Source organism: Leucopleurus acutus (assembly GCF_964270905.1).
Source record: "Leucopleurus acutus genome assembly, chromosome: 9".
Taxonomy (NCBI): Eukaryota; Metazoa; Chordata; class Mammalia; order Artiodactyla; family Delphinidae; genus Leucopleurus; species Leucopleurus acutus.
The window spans coordinates 107670784-107691316 of NC_139144.1; the positions used below are offsets into that span (position 1 = coordinate 107670784).

The 20533-nt window shown below is 46.4% G+C and overlaps 1 protein-coding gene across 1 annotated transcript in view; it reads left to right on the forward strand.

Annotated features, from left to right (window-relative positions):
• The first annotated feature begins 2805 nt into the window (after nt 1-2805).
• The window catches only part of DNAJB6 (DnaJ heat shock protein family (Hsp40) member B6), a 54377-nt gene continuing 36649 nt past the window's right edge, over nt 2806-20533 (forward strand). The window contains exons 1-2 of the mRNA XM_082846027.1: nt 2806-2938; nt 19615-19706. Of these exons, the coding sequence (XP_082702153.1) occupies nt 19642-19706 (65 nt within the window). The 5' untranslated portion in view covers nt 2806-2938; nt 19615-19641. The remainder of the gene's footprint in view (nt 2939-19614; nt 19707-20533) is intronic.

The window sequence follows — 20533 nt, forward strand, 5'->3', positions numbered from 1 at the left end:
CTCGGAGGCCCCGCTGTTTATCGGCGGCGGTGCTGCCCATCTGTGAATCGCTTCGCAAAGCCAGTTAGGAATCTTCAAATTTACTGGGCTGAATTTGGTTTTGTTAACAATATTTACCTTTGAAATTGAACACAACGGTCATGGCTCGTCCATATTCTGAGTATGGGAAGCACGTTTGACATCAAAACCTGACTGGGACCCCTCAAGCAGCAGCAATTATAATTTGGTTCTTTACTGTAGGAGAGAAGTTCAGGAGCACTTACAATGAGTCTTATTTCAGTAATCAGAGCCGCATACACGTTTCGTCTCGTACAATTCTAGGAGCCGTACTTTTCACCTACATCCGAGTTTGCTGTGTGCACGATGTCCCGGGGCTGCGGTCCCCCAGGAGGAGCCCCTGACCTGGGAGGTGCAGCTTCAGGAAGGAAAACCGGCCACCTTTACCAGATATCGGTTGTTGGGGGTTGAATTGTGTCCCCGCAGAAAGAGATGTTGAAGCCCCAGGACTTGTGAACGGGGCCTTATTTGGAAATAAGGTCTTTGCAGAAGCAGGAGAAACTCTGAGAACAGAGTAGAAATTTACCCTTTTGTAGGGAAATTTACATTTATAAGGGAAATCTCCATTTCTAACACATCTCCCCCTCTGTACCCGGAAAAGGAGGACGATTCTAAATCACAGAACTGCTTAACCTTGGAGAAGGCAGCAGACTGAAATCTGCATAACAACCTTACCCTTGTTTACTGTGCTTTTCCTTGTAACCTCCCTTAACTGGCTCCCCTCCCCCCTTCCCCCTCCCCCAACATCTTTGTCTTTATTTAAAGATGGTGTTTAAAATGATGGCTTGGATACCTCCTGGAGTTTACTAAATTTTCCTGGTGTCTCCCATGTATACCTGCGGTATACATGTTAATAAACTTGCATTTGTTTTTCTCCTGTATCTGTCTTTTATTATAGGGAGTCTTAGCTAAGAACTCAAAAGCAAAGAGGGAAAAAGATGTACATGTTCACACACACACACACACACGAATACGATTTTACAAAAATGGGATCACTATATCAATAACGCATCTTGGATACATTTGATGTTAATAAGTATAATTACATTATTACCTTTATGGCCTGCAGAGTATTCCTGATAAGGAGGAACTGATTACCTGCAAAGTTGTGATCAATAACCTTGCATGTACTTTTTTCTTTCATTCTCTGTTCTTGCATTTATTGCCTCAGGGCAAATTTTTACAAATGTTATTCTTTGATCACAGATAAATTTCGCAGTAGAGCAATAACTGCTAAACTGTCTCAGTTTAGCAATTATTCGGGACCTTCACCTTCGGTTCCTGGACTCACAGGTGGGCTTGGCAGGATGTGTGTGCGTGCACGCCTGTGTCTACAAATTTTCTATCACTTGCACGTTTTGCTGGGGAGAAGTCCATGCCTTTTGTCAGTTTCTCCGAGAGGCCATGACACAGAAGAGCTGTGATTTACTGAGTATCTCTATGTGCCAAGCACGGAGCCAAGCACATACAATTAACCTTCACATGAAGCCTTTATCCCCATTTTACACACGAGGAAACAAAGTCACAGAGCTTCCCTCCTCTTCCAGACGTCCTGCAAAACACAGATTCGTCACCACCTGGCTTCCCTTGCCTGCCAGGTAACAGCCCAAGGCCTTTCCAACTGTCTTCCGAGGCCAACCAGCCTCCCCACGTCTCTCCAAAGGCCTTGCACTCCAGATCAGATCCTTGCGGTTCCATGTTGAAGCGACTTCCACTGGAGTAGAGTTTCCAGCAGCACCGCTATCTGGGCTAACGCTAACTTTGGAATAAGTCTTTAATCTTTGACGATCTTCTCTGTTGTCCGCAAAGAGCTCCTTAAATATGGAGCATTACCTAATTTTCAGGGTGTTTGTTCCCCCGGAACGCCGAGAGACGCCTTGTTGGTACTGGTTGGTTTCTCTCCTGACACAGTTAACTCACTGCACTGGCAGACGTTTTAATAAATAAATATTTATTTATTTTTTGGAGGAAGACCAAGCTATTTGTGGCTAGTCTACTATTTAGACTCCAAGTCTCTGTGCTGTCTGCATACCGATGTTAGCTCCCAATTGCGTTAAGTAGGGACTCATTTAAATGTGAGCTGTCACACGACAGCACTGTCAACGCCGGGAGGGAAAGAAAACCCCGGGGACCGGCTGGCAGGTAGGGTTGCGTGCGGCGGAGCCAGGTGCTTAGGCGCTGCAGGAAATTCCAGCCCCGCCGAGGTCATCTCAGCTTCACCAGGAGTTGCTAACACCCAACCCCGCTGTGCCTCCCCTGACCAGGGATTTCTATAACCTACCAAAGGAGGGAACGAAGAATTGACTCCGAATAAAAGTTTTCTTTTGCTAACTGGTCACGTGCTGGTCACCTGCTAAGAAGTAGGTGCGTAACACAGGGAGGGTTTACACAAGAAACGGCTCCTGAAAATACGGTCTCTGATCTCAAGTGGGAAGAACAAGACCCACGGCCCCCCGGCTCTCCAGGGTCCCAGGCGAAGGGCGGGTCAGCGGCCTACCCCTTGGGCCCCGGGGACACCCGCCAGCCGCGCAGACCCACCGACAGGACCCCACGCGCACCGCCGTTAAGCGCCGGCGACGGGCCCTCGACTGCGCACGCGCGCTGCCCGCTGCGTCCCGGGCCACGCAGAACCTTCGGGAAGGCGGGGGCGGAGGGGCGGCCGGGGCGGGGCGCATGCGCGGCGTCAGGGCCGGGCGGAAGTGTCGTAGCGGCGCCGCCGCCGCGTGACGCACTTCCTGTTTGTTGTTGGAGAAAGGAGAGAAAGGAAAGCGCGAGGACCGTTGCAGCGCAGCCGCCACCGTCAGCCGCGCCGCAGTGTCGGAGCCGAGGAGCCCCGGTCCCCGCTCCGCCGCGCCTTACGCCGCCGGCTCCCGTGTCCTCGGTGAGGGCCGCCAGCGGCCGGGGGGGCGGGCCCGGCGGCCCACCTGACCCGGGCCCTGGCCGCGGAGGGCCGGGGGCCGGGCTTGGTGTGAGACCGGGGTTGGGGGCGCGGGGGGCAGGCCGGGGGCCGCGGGGGGCAGGCCGGGGTCCAGCTCGTTCCTCGCGGCCCCCTCCCCCGGGCCCCTCCCCCTGTCCTGGGGGGTCCTCTCCTCCCCGCGTCCTGGGGGCCGCGCGCCGGTTGTTGCGGGCGGGGGCGGCGCTGCCGCGTGGGAGGCTGGGTTTTCACTCGGTTTTAAGGCCCCACATAGACGGCCCTGAAGCCAGGAGGAGGTAAGTGTGCAGGAGGAGTAGAGGTTCGTGGGAGGCCGCGCTGCGTAGCGCGGAGACCGGGAAGCGGGCGGGGGACGCGAGGCCGCGTGTCGGGAACTCCCCGCTGGCTTCTCCGAAGTGTGTCGGAGATGGAAAGGAAACGCCTGGCTTTCGGCCTACTTAAAAAGCCAGTTTGCTGGGTTTCGCTTCGGGGTGCACCGCAGTTTATATAGCTGAAGTTTCTGTCAACTTTTGCCCAAGTAAGGAAAGAACTGACGCAAGAAGTGGAAATTGGAAACTTGTGTTGTCTCGCGAAACGTTTTCAGGGCGTGTGGGTCGCTTGTCGGACGCGTACCTCTCCCGGCTACGCGGAAAGGCCACGGCGGCGGTGAAAAGATCTCACCACCACCCGGGGGGCTGCCTGGGAAGGGTGGACTGAGCGGCGCCCTTTGTATTCTCAGCGTTTTTAGTTCCGTTGTGGATTCGCAATAAGACTTTATGGCTAGAATCTTGTAAGGCAGGTAATTGACTTAGTGGAAGAGTTTGGCCGAATGACCGAAAAAGGAAAGAGAAACAAACTCTTAGCATTTGAACTTGTGTGACGCTCGTTCAGGTTTTACTCTTTTTCTTATAGTTAGGCACATAGGAATGTTTTCACGATATCTGAAAGGCATTTTGTACTTCTTTCCTCCGCCCTCTCCCTAGACCACACCCTCCCCGGATTCCATCTGGGAAGTTTAATCCAGACTGTTCCTGATTCCAGAGACCTTAGCTCCTGTGAGTTTAGGAGTTGAGTATTTGTACGGGCTGTAGTAGAAATATGAGTGCCCTTTGTGCATACTATCCAGGGAGCTGTGGAATTTTGGGGGTTATGCAGAGTCATGAGTTTGGGGAGTGAATTGGCTCGGTCTAGGTGTGGATGACTTGACAGGAAGTGGGAGGAGAACAAAAGGGGATGAGAAGTTGGGTTTTTGAGATTTACCTAAGCAGGCTTTGTGTGGTGCTGTGCAAGACTAGGAAGTTGGGAATTTAAGGGCTTTCAAAGACTTTGACATGTGTTCAGCATCCTCTTCAAAGTATCAGTGTTTTAAATTTTTCATGACCTCAAAGTGGTAGATTTGGAAAGTATTTCTGGCTGCAGGACAGAGACTCACCTGGAGGGCTGGGGTGGCATGCAATCGCTTTCCTCTTCAAGCAAACCCGTTATTTTTTTAGGTGTTAAAACCCAGGGTAGAACCATTTTCCCTTGTATCAGCTCTATTTTGGACAGTTCCAAACAAATATAATTGTACTCCTCACCAGCAACGACAGTTTTCAGCCTAGCAAACTCAAATACCGAGTTTGGGATGGAATGGTCTGTGCATTTTTTAGTTTTAAAGTGGGCACGGTTATTTTCAGTCCGGCTTTTCAGCATCGCAGTGTAATCCTGAGCGTGTCATCTTAGTGACGTTGGTGTTACCTCTTGCTTTCCACTGGGGTGCAGTCTGTATGACTGCGTGTTCAAGGTCAGCTGCTACCTTGGTTAACGCTTAAAGGATGATTAAATGTCACTTCTGGTGTCTGTTGATAAGGATTGAATGAATGCAGTCAGCCTTTTGATATTTTAAAGAATTTTTAGAAAACTTTTTTTTTTTGGCCTTTTCACTTCGTTGGAAATGATCTAGAATTTAGGATGGTGTTCTGTGTTAAAATCTTTTTTGCTTAGAATTTGTCCAGGACACCACCCAGTGGCGAGAGCAGGTTAACTGCAGGCTTATTAGTGAATTAGGATGGGATCAGTGGCAAGATTTAAGAAGTGCTGTAGTTCCTCTTGGGTGAACAGAATTTGAGAGAACTTCAAACTTGAAAAAAGTGAGGTAAACGAAGAAAAGTGAAGTTGGTGAAGGTAAGAATAGTGTATAGAAAGACAGTTTTGAAGCCTCATTGGAGAAAATGGCTTCCTGGATATGTCAGCTAGAAAAAAATTTGAGGCTTTTATTGTAGATTATAATGTGTTTTTCAAACTTCTATATTTTTAGGGAGACATACAAAAAACAGTTGATTCTTTTTGTTTCAGTATCCTACTTAAGAAAGAAGTAAATTTTGGAGAGTGTGCTTTAGAGTGTGAGCTCGCGCCTGTCCATTCTTTGATCAGAGGATAAAACTTTTGTTTCTGAACTGAGTAAATCTTTTTAAAAAATACGTGATTTTTAAGGTGGGGGAAATTTCTGAAAAAAACAATAAAAGTAGTAGAAGGGTTGCAGTGTACATCAAAGTAGAAAAGGTTCTAATTTATATTCCTCACCTTATTTCAGAAGTTATGTTATTTAGGCACAGTTTGGTTTTCTCTTAAAATTGTTGTCCTATATAAAATTTGTAAGGACTTAGGCCATTTTAAGTAAAAGGCACCAACCCTTGCATATGGCCGTGAGGCAGCAGAACTACTAGCTGTATGTCCTAATACTCCAGGTATTTTAGGGTTCCTAAGCTCAGTTGCAAGGATCAGTTGTCCCTGGGATGGTGATTTCCTCGTGCAGCATGTGATTCTATGCACTCTGAAATTTTCATTCTGCCTTTTACCAAGAAAGACGTTTAGAGCTTGCCTTGTGCGTGTGATGGCGCACTGGGGCCTTCCTGTGAGGTCCTTTGGGCAGGCCTGGAATTTTAATTGTGTGTGTTTGTGACTGTGGCATTGTCCTGGACCCAGAGTACTCAGAAAATATTGGTTGAATTGGATCCTTTTTCCCGGTTTGTCTGTTCCCTGATTACTCTCTGTGGTTAATAATGGAATCCAGCGTTTAGGAAGGTTGGACAAAAATACAGATAGCATACAAATTCAGTTCACAAGTACCAGGACTGAGTACTTGGCATGTATTATTTTATTTTAATGAAATGAAGTTAGTCATGCCTCCACGTGCCTAATAGGTGATGATTACCAGTTGAAAGAATGGTCTTGGATCCTGAGTTATAGAGGAAATAACTTCTCTTGTTTGTTTCTTTTTTTTTAAATTTATTTTTGACTATGTGGGTCTTTGTTGCTGCGCGCGGGCTTTCTCTAGTTGTGGCGAGTGGGGGCTGCTCTTCGTTGCAGTGCGCGGGCTTCTCATTGCGGTGGCTTCTCTTGTTGCGGAGCATGGGCTCTAGGCACGCGGGGTCAGTAGTTGTGGTGCGCAGGCTCAGTAGTTGTGGTGCACGGGCTTAGTAGTTGCTCCGAGGCATGTGGGATCTTCCCGGACCAGGGCTCGAACCCATGTCCCCTGTATCAGCAGGTGGGTTCCTAACCACTGCACCACCAGGGAAGTCCCCCCCTTGTTTGTTTCAGGAATGCTTTAAGGCATATTGAGTAAGAACGAACTATAAGTAGATGACTTAAGTTCATGTGATAAGGATTGGTAGTTCACCTCTGTTTGTCCCCCTACCTCTGTGTGTGCGGGGAATTCATCAGATAATGAAATGACGTATAGGAAACGTGGCCACATTTATCATTTATTTTTCTTTAAATTTGCCTCCTTCCACTCCATTAAGCAAGTAGTATTGCAGAAAATTAGTTTCATGACACAACATGAATTCAACATTTAAATGAAGATGTTTACTTTGATTTGTCTTTTTCTAAGTTAGAAGTAATGAGTATTTTGATTTGCTGGTTTTTTAAGCTAAAGACAGGGAATGTCTTCAATGGACAAATTGCATTATGTAAAACCGTGTGCAATATAAATAGCGATCTATGGGGTGGATAATAATGAAAAGCTTTCTGGAAGGAGGAAGGTTGTTTTTCCCCCTTCAGCTCCATTTTCAATATGGAGTCTCTTGGATTGGGAAGGAATGAAGGAGGATTTTTATTGCAAGCAGAGCAAGATTTCTTAGATGTTAGGTGGAGAGATAATTTGAGAACAGACTCTTGGGTGGAAAGATGGTTATTTTTAAATTTTTTCAATCTTTTTAAAATACTTGGTTGCGCCAGGTCTTAGTTGCGGCTCGAGGGCTCCTTGGTTGCAGCAGCTGGGCTCCTTGGTTGTGGCGTGCGAACTCTTGGTTGCGGCATGCGTGTGGGATCTAGTTCCTTGACCGGGATCAAACCCGGGCCCCCTGCCTTGGGAGCGCGGAGTCTTCACTGCGCCACCAGGGAAGTCCCTATTTTTAAATCTTGTATTTGGCTGCGCTGTGTGGCATGCAGGAATCTTAGTTCCTCCACCAGGGATCGAGCCCATGCCCCCTGCAGCAGAAGCGTGGAGTCTTAACCACTGGACCACCAGGGAAGTCCCAAGATGGTCAGTTTAGCCCAGGTACACAGCTGATTTGTGTGCATGGGCAAGGTTTGGGACAGAGTAGCCAAAGGTCTCAGAATTACAACAGTCATGTTGGGCACGTATATTCTTCTTTTTTTTTTTAATTTTAGAATTTTATTTTTTTTATTTTTTTATACAGGGAACATATATTCTTTAAGTGTTGTTAAGAACATGGGGCATGTGTAATGACTTGGAAATTCCCCTTTAGATAACTCATTAAAGTCAAAATTTTATAACTTAAAAAAGGGGCCAGTTAAGCTGTTCAAAAAACTTGGGTTCTTAGAGCTGACGCATCGTGGAGCACCTCACACTCCAGATGGATATTTGTGTCTGTCACCTGAGGTGCTTGTTGAAAATCGTCTATGAATATTTCAAGAGGAGGGAAGTAAACGCTTCTGCTGAGTTGTGGCCATTTGAAGTTGACTCTACTCGTCCATGCTGACATGCTCCACGGGGTGGGCGCCGCCTCTGATTCTTCCTTTTGTTGTAGAAGTGAAAATCCTGTTCGGATTTCTTGGGCTGGCAAAAACGAGGTATTAATGTGGGTCTTTTTAAAAGGTGAAGTGTTGTAAAGAGAACTCTGGAAAAGCAGGGGACACCTGTATCAGTAAAGTGGTTAAGGGGTTAAAGACTATGCAACGACTGCATGCTAGAGATGATGTTTACACTTAACGACCACCTCTTTGTCAGTTGTGGAGAAAACTGTCTAGGCTCTCTCCTTCCAGTGTACCTTGAGATGTTAGCTAGCTATGATATGAAACCGTAATGCTTGGTAAGTACATACAAGTATTCTTAGTTTCATCATTTATAATTTTATTTTTGGTTTTGATGTACATAGTAGTAGTTCAGGTACAGGCAGACCTCGTTTTACAGCGCTTCTCTTTATTGCACTTCTTAGATACTGCCTTTTTTTACAAATTGAAGGTGTGTGGCAACCCTGCATCGATCAAGTCTGTTGGTCCCATTTTTCCAACAGCTTTTGCTCACTTTGTATCTCTGGGTCGCATTTTGGTAATTCTCGCAGTAGTTTGGATTTTTTCATTGTTATGTAATGGCGATCAGTCATCTCTGATGTTACTGTTGTAATTGCCTTGGGGCCCTGAAAACCCCGCCCAGCTAAAACAGCTTGTGTTCTGTCTGCTCCACCAACCCGCCATCTCTCTCGCCCTCCTCTGGCCTCCCTGTTCCTGAGACACAACAGTATTGAAATTAGGCCAGTTAATAGCTCTACAGTAGCCTCCAAGCGTTCAAGTGAGGGAAGAGTCGCATGTCTCTCAGTTTAAATCAAAAGCTAGAAATGCTGAAGCTGAGAGAGGAAGGCGTGTGGAAAGCTGACGGGCTGAAGGCTAGGCCTCTTGCTCCAAACAGCCACGTCGTGAAGGCAAAGGAACGTTCTTGAAGGAGATTAAGGTGCTGCTCCAGTGAGCACACGAATGGTAAGGAAGCAACACAGCCTTATTGCTGTTGAGGAGAAAGTTTCGGTGGTCTGCATAGACGGTCAGACCAGCCACGACACTGCCTGAAGCCAAAGCCGAATGCAGGCCAGGCCCTGACTCTCTTCAGGTCTGTGAAGCTGAGACAGGTGAGGAAGCTGCAGAAGAAAAGCTTGAAGCCAGCAGAGGCTGGCTCACGAGGTTTAAGGAAAGAAGCCGTCTCCATAACATAGAAGTGCAAGGCGAAGCAGCAAGTGCTGACGCAGAAGCCGCAGCAAGTTATCCAGCAGATCCAGCTCAGATCGTTAACGAGAGCGGCTACACGAAACAACGGATTTTCGATGTAGACAAGAGAGCCTTCTAGTGAAAGATGTCAGCTAGGACTTCCACAGTAGACAGAAGTCAATGCGTGGTTGCAAAGCTTCGAAGCACAGGCTGACTCTCTTGTTAGGGGCTAATGCAGCTGGTGACTTTAGTTGAAGCCAGTGCTGATTTACCGTCTAAAGATCCTGGGGCCCTTAGCATTGCGCTCAGTCTACTCTGCTCCTGGAACGACAAAGCCTGGTTGACACCATCTGTCGACAGCATGGTATACTGTATATTTTAAGCCCACTGTTGAGGCCCACTGTTGAGACCCACTGCTCAGAAAAAGATTCATTTCAAAAACTACTGCTCCTTGACAGTGACGCAAGAGCTCCGATGGAGGTGTACAGTGAGATTCATGTTGTCTTCATGCTTGCTAACACAGCATCCGTTCCACAGCCCACGGATCAAGGAATAATTTTGACTTTCAAGCCTTGTTATTTAAGAGATACATTTTGTAAGGCTGTAGCTGCCATAGATTGCGATTCCGCTGATGATCTGGGCAAAGTCAATTGAAAACTCTCTGGAAAGGACTCACCGTTCTAAATGCCATTAAGAACATTTGTGATTCATGGGAAGAGGTCAAAATACCAACATTCACAGGAGTTTGGGAGAAGTTGATTCTTACCTTCACGGATGACTTGGAGGGGTTCAAGACTTCAGTGGAGGAGAAACAGCAGATGTGGTGGAATCAGCAGGAGAACTAGAATTAGAGCCTGAGATGTGACTGAATTGCTGTAATCTAAGGATAAACTTCCACAGAAAGCATTGCTTCTTATGGAGAGCAAAAAAAAGAAGAGGTTTCTTGAGATGGAATCTGCTGCTGGTGAAGATGCTGTGAAGATTGTGGAAATGACAACAAAGGATTTAGAGTAGGACATGAGCTTAGTTGAAAAAGCAGCAGCAGGATTTGCGAGGATTGATTCCAAGTCTGAAAGAAGTTCTGCTCAGGGTAAAATGCTACCAAACAGCGTTGCATGCTGCAGGGAATCCTTATGAAAGGAGGGGTCGGTTGATGCGGCAAACTTCATGGCTTCGTTTCAAGAAATTGCCACGGCCATGTAGCCATCAGCATGGAGGCAAGATCCTCCACCAGCAGAAAGGTACTGAGAGCTCAGGTGATGCGTAGCATTTTCTTTAGCAATAAAGGTTTTTAAAAAATTAAGGTATGTACATTGTTATTTTCGACATAATACTATTGCACACTTAACAGGTATAATGTAAAGTAACCTTTTATATGCACTGGGAAGCCAGAAAACTGTGTGTGACTCACTTAATTGGCTTTACTGTGGTCTGGAGCTGAACCTACAATATCTCTGAGGTGCCTGTATGTAATTTATAAGTATGTGCACATGTCCTGGGGAGGTGCACACTTTTCTACTCAAGTGGTCCGCACGTGAGTTTAGGTACCATGAGACTTAAGTGTGTGTTCTGAAACTCCTAACATTGAAGGCAAATAAATTTATTGGAAGAAGCAGGGTTTGTTTTTGTTTTGTTTTTTTTGGCCGCGTTGTGTGGCTTGCAGGGATCTTAGTTCCCTGACCAGGGATTGAACCTGTGCCCTCGACAGTGGAAGCGCGGAGTCTCAACCGCTGCACGGCCAGGGAAGTCCCAAGAGGCAGTTATTTTTGGTTAATGGGTATTAGGCTACGTAGTGGCTTTACTAAAGAGGCAGAGTTAAACTTTTTTGACTTGATTAGGCCTGTTTTGTTGGAAATTGCATAGATTAACAAACTAGTCCTAAGAAACATTCTTTTTCTTTCTTAATTGAAAATCTAAAGCATTGGTTTCCTCCAGCTTCCTTAACATACAGTAGATTGCATCAGTGGGAAGTTCGGAACTTTGATAATGGTTGTTCGAAACGAGCATCTTCCCACTCCTCACCCAGATTCCCTTTAAGTCTGAATCGATTTCCCACACTGGTCCTTTCCAGGGTGGGTGCCAGTAGTCACACTGGGGGCTGAGCCCTGGAAATGGGGCTTGTGCGGCTGAGGGGCTGAGTTTCCAGTGCTGTTTAGTTTTAATGACTGTAGGTGTAAGTGACTGTGTTTGGCTTGCGGGTCAGGCAGCTCGGTTTGAGGTGGTGTTTGCCAGCAGCAGTTGCCACCTGCCTGAAGTCCTCGTGGACACTGCGCTTTGAAAAAGGCTCTGTCTGCGTTTCCACGCAGCATTCTGTCACAGAAACTGTGCCTCGTTTTCTGCGGCTGAGGGGGAGATGCGCTGACCCTGGGGTGCGGGGTGTGGAAGCGCGCTGCTCCCTCCATCCAGGGGCGATTGAGAAGGGAGGGCAGGTCGAGTGGTCTCAGTCGCCCGAGGGCCCGTGTGTTCTGGTGTCTGCTGTCCCCTGTAGTGCCAGCTGAGCACGGAGATGACAGGGGTGGAGGTGGGCACTGGAAGTGTTTGCAGAGTCCAGGCTCTCTCTCACCCTCCAGCCTTACAGTTTTCTCTGGGGAGCAGGACACCTGGCCAGTCTTAGGGGCTAGGTGACAGCCACTTAAAATATTTAGAAATACTGAATTCTATAGAGAAATTCCTGATACAAGTGTGTAAGTGGCTTTTTTGTTTTGTATTGTTTTTTTTTCGCTTGTGGGATCTTAGTTGCGCGACGAGGGGTTGAACCCAGGCCACCAATGAAAGCATGGAGTGCTAACCACTGGACCGCCAGGGAATTGCCATTAGTGGCTTTTTATTTTGTGTAAAACTCTGGGGTTAGTCAAAAGTAATTTGAATGCAGTTAACCATTTTGTCAAAACTTAGATTGTTTCTTTTATGCCTGATTATTCTGAAGCAGCAAGAAATGAATTAATCTGCGGCTGACACTGCATGGTGGTGGTTGTGGGATCAGTACTGAAGCCGACTTCTCAGGTTTCCAAGGAGGTATCCTCGGGATAAGGGACCTCATTTGGTCCTCTGTTTCTAGACCTTGGGGTATTGTCACTTTATTGTCTCTAGAGCACGTTTTAATTTGAGTTTGTATTAAAATTTGTTAATCTTATTGGCACTGGTTGAATACTAAAAGGATACTGTTGATAAGGGAGCGTGTCCATAGCGTCCAGTGCTTGAGCCCTGCCCTCGTGGCAGGGCCTGATGGCGCAGGCTGACTCCATAACCTCTTTCCTGGCCCCACTGTCTCCGTAGCCTCTCCCCAGCACTCTGTCATACTTCCTTAATTGTATGTGCCTACCTTGTTTACAGGTTTGTCTTTTCCTAAACTTGATGACTTGGTCCCAAGAGTATCAAGATTGTTTTCAATATTAAATTTACGTAGTGAAATTCACTCAGAATTACATCGTTGTTTTTACTGAGTGTGAATGCGTTGATGGTGTAATTGGTATCCAAAGGGGTTGATCATTTGGGACGATGGGCCGCCATATCCAAGGTGGAATTTATGGGCAAAAGCTGTGAACCTCACTTGTCTGAAGAGCCATAGTCGCACAGAGGGAGTAATAGGAGGCAGGACAGTGACCGCAGGCTCAGAAAGACCTCGGCTTAGCCAAGTCTATGTTGGTCATTGGGTTGTGGTGTTTCCTAGGGGAGTCGAGAGGGAAGGGGGGCTGCGGTGGTCTTACTTTTTGTTGGTGACGGCTGGAGCGTGTCCTCATTGTCAGTGTTGGGTTCTGGGTACCAGGGAATTGCAGCTCTGGAGCTTGCTCTCGGCCGGGACCAGGGTAGTGTTCTTAGGAGTTAACTGCAAAGAAATGTGAGGCTGTGTTAGCCAAGAGAGTGAACACTGCATGAAGGTAAAGCCCTTGAATGTTTGAGGACATCTGTGTGGAAGAGAAATTCAAATGCCTTATGTAACCTGAACAAGGACCTAGAGGGACAGTTCCCTGAAGGCTCCACTGTTCAGAAAGAAGAGGTAGTCGTCCAGAACTAAGGGCTGCGCCCGGAGTCTGTTGGGGCAGAGAGAGTGTGGATTCGTTAGTGTTCATTGTAGTGGGAAGGCTTTATGCGGTGGTTTGAACTCGGTTTCTTAAAAGGTCATTTTTGTTTAACAAGATCGGGTTGATGCTGCTGGGCCAAGTCTGTGCTTTGAGAATCACTGTGTTGGGGGGTTTCAAGATAATAGTGTTTTCAAATTCCGGCATTTCTTCTGCATTTGTCTGCTGGAATTCATCTATAAAAAGAAGGTTGGCTCATCAGCTATTTGGTTTCACGTGTAGTTTGCATAGGAAAGGCAGTGCTATAAATGCTTAATGTTTTTAATTTTATTGCTGTTACGTATGCTTTTTAAAAATTTCTTTATTTTTTTTGGCTCCGCCTTGTGGCTATGCAGGATCTTAGTTCCCTACAGTGGAAGCTCGGAGTCCTAATCACTGGACCCCCAGGGAAGTCCCTGGTATGTGTACTTAAAATGCACAACAGTCGTTCCAGTCATAAGAGAAATAAGTAGTAGGGATTTGATGTACAATATGAGAAATATAATTAACACTGCTGTGTGTTATGTGAAAGTTAAGAGTAAATCCTAAGAGTTTCCATCACAAGGAAAAATACTTTTCCTGTGTCTTTTATTTTGTATCTGTATGAGGTGATAGATGTTCTCTAAACTGATTGTGATAATCGTGTCATGACGTACGTAAGTCACATTGTCATACTGCACACCTTAAACATGCACAGTGTTCTATGTCAGTTATATCTCAATAAAACCGGAGGGAAAAAATGCATGGCAGCCATTCTTTTTGAAACTCAGAATCCCTTCTGATCTGTGGATGTTTCATCAATTTTGCTCCGATGTCATTTTGACATGGTTGCACATATTTTTGACTGACTTTTGAACTTTTTACTTGAAACTACTGTATATTTACAGAAGAGTTGTGAAGATAGTACAGGAGTTTTCCTGTATACCTCTTACCTAGCTTTCCATAACATAACAAATGTAACCCTGGTGTTTATCAAAACTAAAAAATTATGTGGGTACAGTGCTGTTAACTACAGACTTTATTCACATCCCACCAGTTTCCCCCCAAAGTGCTTTTCTCTCCACAGACACCAGCCCTGGAGCCCAGATGGCACTTAGTTATCACCTATTCTTAGTCACCTCTAAGCTGGCCCAGTTCCACAGTCGTGTTTTTCTTGACCGGGCCTGTGCTTTCTGCTGGCATCTTTACTTTGTTGATTGACAGCATATCCTGGGCTCGTCCGGTACCTTTGCTGCCCCAGACCTAGCATTAGCTAGCGCAGTGAAGTGTCATTCCGTGACTCCCCAGGGGAGCCAACCGTGTCCTTTAGAGCTGGTTTGTTTGCTGCTGGACAGTAGGTAGTGTCTGTTGTGATAGCATCTGCATATTTACAGCTCATCTTGGCTGTGAGAAGGAGGCTGCCACAGTATTTCCGAGTAGGGTATCTGGTGCCACTGAAGATCAGGAGAAGTGAAGGGGTTTGAGGTATTTTGCGGGTAAACCAGGCAGAACAGTGGATTAGTTTGTTGTGTGTATGTGGTGGCGTAGCAGTGTCGGTGATGGTGAAGGTTTCCAGCCACGCAGCTTGGGGCAGAATTAATAGGGAAAGGCCAGGTGTGGGAGTGAGGAGGGCCGGGAGTTAAATTTGGTCATGTTCTATTCGGGATGTCTTGTCAGACGTCCAAGTGGCTACGTCAGTAGCCATCTGTCTGTTTGTGTCTGAATACCAAAGTGAGATCTACGATTGGAGCTAACATCAGGGAATCATTGCTACATAAATGGTATTTAAATAACAGTGTGGATGAAAACACAGGAGTAGGGCGAGAAGGGGGCTTTGAGCCCCCGGCGTTCCCACTGTTTATTCACAGGCTGATTGAGGGGAGCAGGCTGGCAAGAGGTACGCAAACCAGGAGACTCCACAGCCAGAAAGCCCCTGGATGCTTAGGGCTTTGGGAAGTCAAACAGCGTGAGCCCTGAATGTGCGCGTTGGACGTTAATTGCGGAAGCTTTTCCTTTTGACTGTAAGTCAGAGTCAGCTTCAAGCGGTGGGCTGGCTGGAGCTGGACAGGACTGTAGTGAAGGCAGCGTTTGTGTCCAGAGTTGGCTGCAGACTGGGCGTCTGATGGGCCTCACTCAGTTCATCTGCATTTCCTTCTGAAGTCTCCATTTAGAAAGGGAGAAAATAGCCAGCATCCCAGCGTGGCTTGTGTCCCAGGCGCTGTTAATTGATGACGCTCACGTGCTCCCTCAGTCCCCGTGACGGTCCTGTGGGACAGATGAATCTTCCCGGGGGATGTGTTAGGTGGTTAAGCGATCACAGCGTTCACCACTTGGCAGGCACGGCCAAGTCGAAGCGCATCTCGCCATGTCTGCGCCGACTGCGTTGAGGTTCTTGCTTTGCGCCACCATTGTCTGCACAGACACTGGCACATTATTGCAAATATAGGACAAATCGATTGGACTTAGGAGAACATGAGCTTTGAACTGGGAGCAGAGATGTCTAAGCAGTGGCATCTGACACACTGGTGACCTCTGGTCACATGTGGCTCAGGCAAGTGGTTCAACTATTAGGAGAGGGCGGCTTCATCCTGCGACTTCTCTCCTTGTCCCATTGGTGACAGTGGTCTGGTAAGGTTTCCCCGCATTTTTGACACTGCTGGGCACTAAGATGTCCCCATGCAGCAGTAAGTGGAGCTCAAAAGTGAAGATACCCACAGGAGTTAATTACTAGCCCTTTGCAGTGCAGATGAAGGGGTGCAGATTTTCTGCTGCTTTGCGGGTGTTCTTGCCAGTGGTCAGGTTTGTGGTTCCAGGAGACGTGAGGTTGCTGTGCTCCTACGGGCCGTCTCTTCTGGGTAGGAATTTCCAGGCTCACTTTGCCTTGTGCATCTTGCCTGCCCGCCCCAGGAGTTTGAATTGTTTTTGTCTCTCGAAAGAGTGTACAGTTGATCCCTGAGCAACGTGGGGCTTAGGGGTGCTGACCCCTTGCAGTTGAAAACCTGTGTATGACTCTTCGACTCCCCCAAAGTTAAAGTCTATTGTTGACCAGAAGCCTTACCGATAACAAAGTTGATTGATTGGCATGTACTTTGTATGTTATATGTATTATACCACTGTATTCTTACAGTAAACTAGAGAAAATATTAACAAAGTCATAAAAAAGAGAAATTGCATTCACAGTATTGTATTTATTGATAAGTTTACATCATATTTTTACAAGATGAATTGTCTGTCAGTGTGACAAAAATGAAAAGATGATGTGAAAACAATTCACGTTTGTTTATAGATATGATAATTCGTACATCGCTAATGAAACAGCAGCAGTATGATTGCTTTACGGTAGCCTAGTGTAATCGATAGGATTGCTTCACGATAGCCTAGCCTATACACTAATGAATGAATCATAAAATTTTTATGACATACAGTATTACACTCATTCATAATACAGTATTGGAAACATTGTTACATTTTTAAAAAACCACTTGTGATAAGCTGATACTGGAGGGAGAGACATACTGTGTGGTTATGTAATTCTTTGAAAGCAAAGTTATAGAACAAAAACTAAAATGTTACTAATTTTGGATTAAATATCACTCACCTTATACCTATGTGAGGATGGACTGGTGTATATCTACATTATATCTTTTTCATTCGTGGTTTACCTAACTTTTTCTTCATTTTTTCAGTATTTCTAGGCTTCATGGTTCTTCTGAGTTTTTTCAGATTGTTTCAAATCTCCAAAAAATTTACCAATCTTTATTGAAAAAAATCTGCATACAAGTGGACTTGTGTAGCTCAAACCCATGTTATTCAAAGGTCATTTGTAGTTTTTTTAAAAAATTCAATTTTAATAAAATTAACATGCACGATGCACATCTTAAACTTACCCAAGGTTGTATGTCAGTTGTATCTGGATGAAGCTGGAGAAGCAAACCAAATTCAATTTTAGGATATCTTTGATCTTAATTTTCTTATTGTTTTACTAAAGTATTTGAATTAAATGAGTTAATGTTTATAGAATACTTAGAATTTAAACACTTAGAATTATGCCCACTGTACCTTTTGTTAAATTTAAAAAATTTTAAAGTCCTGTTTCGTGCTTTCTCACAAAGATGCCTGTGCACTCCTCCCTCTCATTGATAAGGTTACATTTTATTTTTAAATTTTTATTTAAAAAAATGAGATATAATTGATTTGAGACATTGATTTCAATCATTTACATCTTGCAACGTGATTGCCACCTGAGTTAGCTAACACCTCTTACATTATGAAATCAGCGTTTTTTTTTTTTTTTGCGGTGAGAACGTTTAAGATCTAGTCTCTCAGCAACTCTGAATATATGACACAGTATTGTTGGTGGTAGTCACCACGCTGGGCGTTAGATCTCCATAGCGCATTGAAAAATCTCCACACTGGTCAGACGTACACAACGTGGGTTGTAGAGATACTTGTTTCTCCAGCACAGCTCTTTCTGCCTCCCCACCCTGGAATAGTATTTGGTGGTTTTGGAGAGCTTGGAAGCATTGCAGGTTAATGAAGGTAATGGGATTCCATTCTGCAGTTCCAAGGCTTAAGGCTTCGATTCTCAGGGGTGTTCCCTTTCCTCTCCCTTGCAGTTCAGTGGACAGTTTTTCTCGTCTCCCTTTCTTGCAGTTACAGCCTTTTGAGGAGACTAAATTATGGATTTTCATTGCAGCCATTAGTGCCACAGAAGCAAGTCCTGTCCTGAAAGCACAGCAACAGCCCCGCCCCCTCGGGGTCACCGTTCTTGGTGTAATTAATTCTCTGTTTCTGGCACTTTTAACTGCTTCAGCTCAGCTGGCTCTTCAGAGGTGTTGGTTGGGTTTTTATCTAACATTTCTAGAGATTTTGAGGTGGTAGGAGGGGTTTCTATTTTTGATTCCCCTGTGATATGTTTGAGTTGTTTTTTGCACGCAGTCCCTGGACTGGCATGGAGGGGCCTTTTTCTCTGTGTTCTTCCTGACCCTTGTATGTGGAGTCCTCTGTAAATGTCCGATGAGGGCTGCACAGGCTGACGTGCGCACCTACGTGCTGAGTCATGGTGCAACAGATTCTTTTTACCATGGGTTGCTCCCCAGTGTTGAAAAGTAGGAGTATAATACAACGGTGCATCCTGTTTGAGATGGGGATATTTCCCAGTTGTGACATTACTTAACCCCAGGGGAGTGGCCTCAGGGAGGTCGTGATCTCATGTATTTGTTTACAGTCAGAACATTTCATGTGAAAATCTGTTCCTAGAATTTGGGGGAAGGCTATTGAAAGCCTAGCTTCAGTTTTTTTTTTTTTTAAATTACGCTAATGTTTTTTTGTTTGGTTTTGTTTAATATTTATTTATTTAGGCCGTGCCAGGTCCTAGTTGCGGCATGCAGACTGCCAGTTGCGCCATGCAGGATCTAGTTCCCCGACCAGGGATGTAACCCGCGCCCCCTGCATTGGGAGTGTGGAGTCTTACCCACTGGACCACCAGGGAAGTCCCCTAGCTTCAGTTTTGAGCACAGCTGCTTGATAGAAGAACTTTGCTTTATTGGGTGAAGTTACTTTGTACTCTTGTGTGGAATAGGCCTGCTGCTTGTAAGTTTTTGGTCACTGGCTTGATGAGGTGACTTAGTCAAATGTAAAGAAGTAAATTCGTTAGACTTCACATCTTAAGAGGGAGCAGATGTGTAGGTTGTGTTCGGTTTGTGGGACCTGAGGCTCCATCCTCGTAGTGGTGGCGGAAGCAGCAGGGATTCGTCATCCTGCGCTGTGTAGTGATGGGGAGAACGTACTGCAGGTGTCCCTTGAAGGCCTGCTTTTTGGGTGCCTTCTCACTAGGACTGCCAGCAGGGGCACAGTGTGTTTGTTTTCATGTCTGATGGATGGGCATGGGAGGCCAGAGGGGCAGTTACAGGAATAGCCCTGAGTCAGAGCCAGGGGCTGTGGGAGGATGTTGGCTGGTCAGTAGCAAGGGCTGCCCGGCTGTGGAAGGTGTCTGCCGTTCCTGTGTAGCGTCCCCAGGGCAGGGACAGCATGTTTGTCAGGTGGCCGCAGGCTTGCCCAGTGCCTGGCACAGGAGTGCAGGGCATGAGGAGGGGACCGATGCTCTGGGCTGCTCAACAGGGGCCTGGCAGCTGGTGGCCGGCGGGCCCCGAGGCTGGTGCAGAGTCACCTGTCGGTTTTATTTAGTTGAGACTATTCTTAGCTCATTTCAGAGCGTTTTTTCCTACGTCGGGAAGGGTCTTAGGGTGTGAGCCTTGGAATCGGCTCCCAGATGAGGCCCCGGCCCAACAGGCTGGTGGTTAGTGCCCAGGCAAGGCGACACCCCTCACCCCTGCTCTGTCCGCCCCTGCCCCCAAGATGAGCCCAGCCTTGGCAGTCTTGTCACTGACCGTGGATTTCTGATTGCAGGACTCGTTTCCAGCCGCCGGTTAAAACATGGTGGATTACTATGAAGTTCTAGGCGTGCAGAGACATGCCTCAGCCGAGGATATTAAAAAGGCGTAAGTAATCGCACTTCTGGATGCGTCAGTCTGTGCACTAGTGTGCCGGTCACTTGCAGTGTACCTTTATATCGCCCCTGGAAACGGCGCTTCAGGTGGTGTGAGTCTCTGGCTGCTGCAGGCTAGTTTGAATTGCAGGCAGCATTTAACAAGTTAGCCTTTGCCTCAGACCTAGGCCCACCTTACCACCTGTCGTTCAGGGAGAAGAGGGCACTTGGCTTCCTCTGTCACTTTGTCTTGGGACAGTGGATTCCATTTCTGCTGGAATCAGATCAAAAACTTGCTGAGGATGTAAAATCAGCCCAAAGAACTTTGATGCTGGACTTGGAAGTGGAGCTGCCTTGGTGCTCGTAGGGTTGTCGCCATAACATCCTTGGTGTAGTTGCTTAAAGATCCCCGTTGCATGACCCTGTCCTGGTCCACGTTCACGCTTGAGCCTAGCACTACTGTCTGTCCTTGCCTAACCTTTGTGACCAGGGCCTGGCCCACGGGAGGCATCTGAGGCAAGTCTCAGGTCACGGGCAGCTCTCAAGGTAAACTGGGATCGATTTAATTCAGTGTTAACGTACAGCAGAAGGTTGATAGATTTTTTAGCCTAGCTCCAGACTAATGCGTAAGCCTGGAATAATAGGGAATCAGTTTCCGGTTTGTGTTGCAGGAACTAGCTTTTTAAGGCTTAATGAAGTCTATACTACTAGACTCAGTAGGTGTGCAGATGGAAATGAAGGATTTTTGAACCAGGTCGTTCTTTTAAAAATGCTCAACTAATTCAGCAGGTTGACTGCTGTTGGGCATACCTGAAGGTGCTTGCAGAATATCCCTGTGTC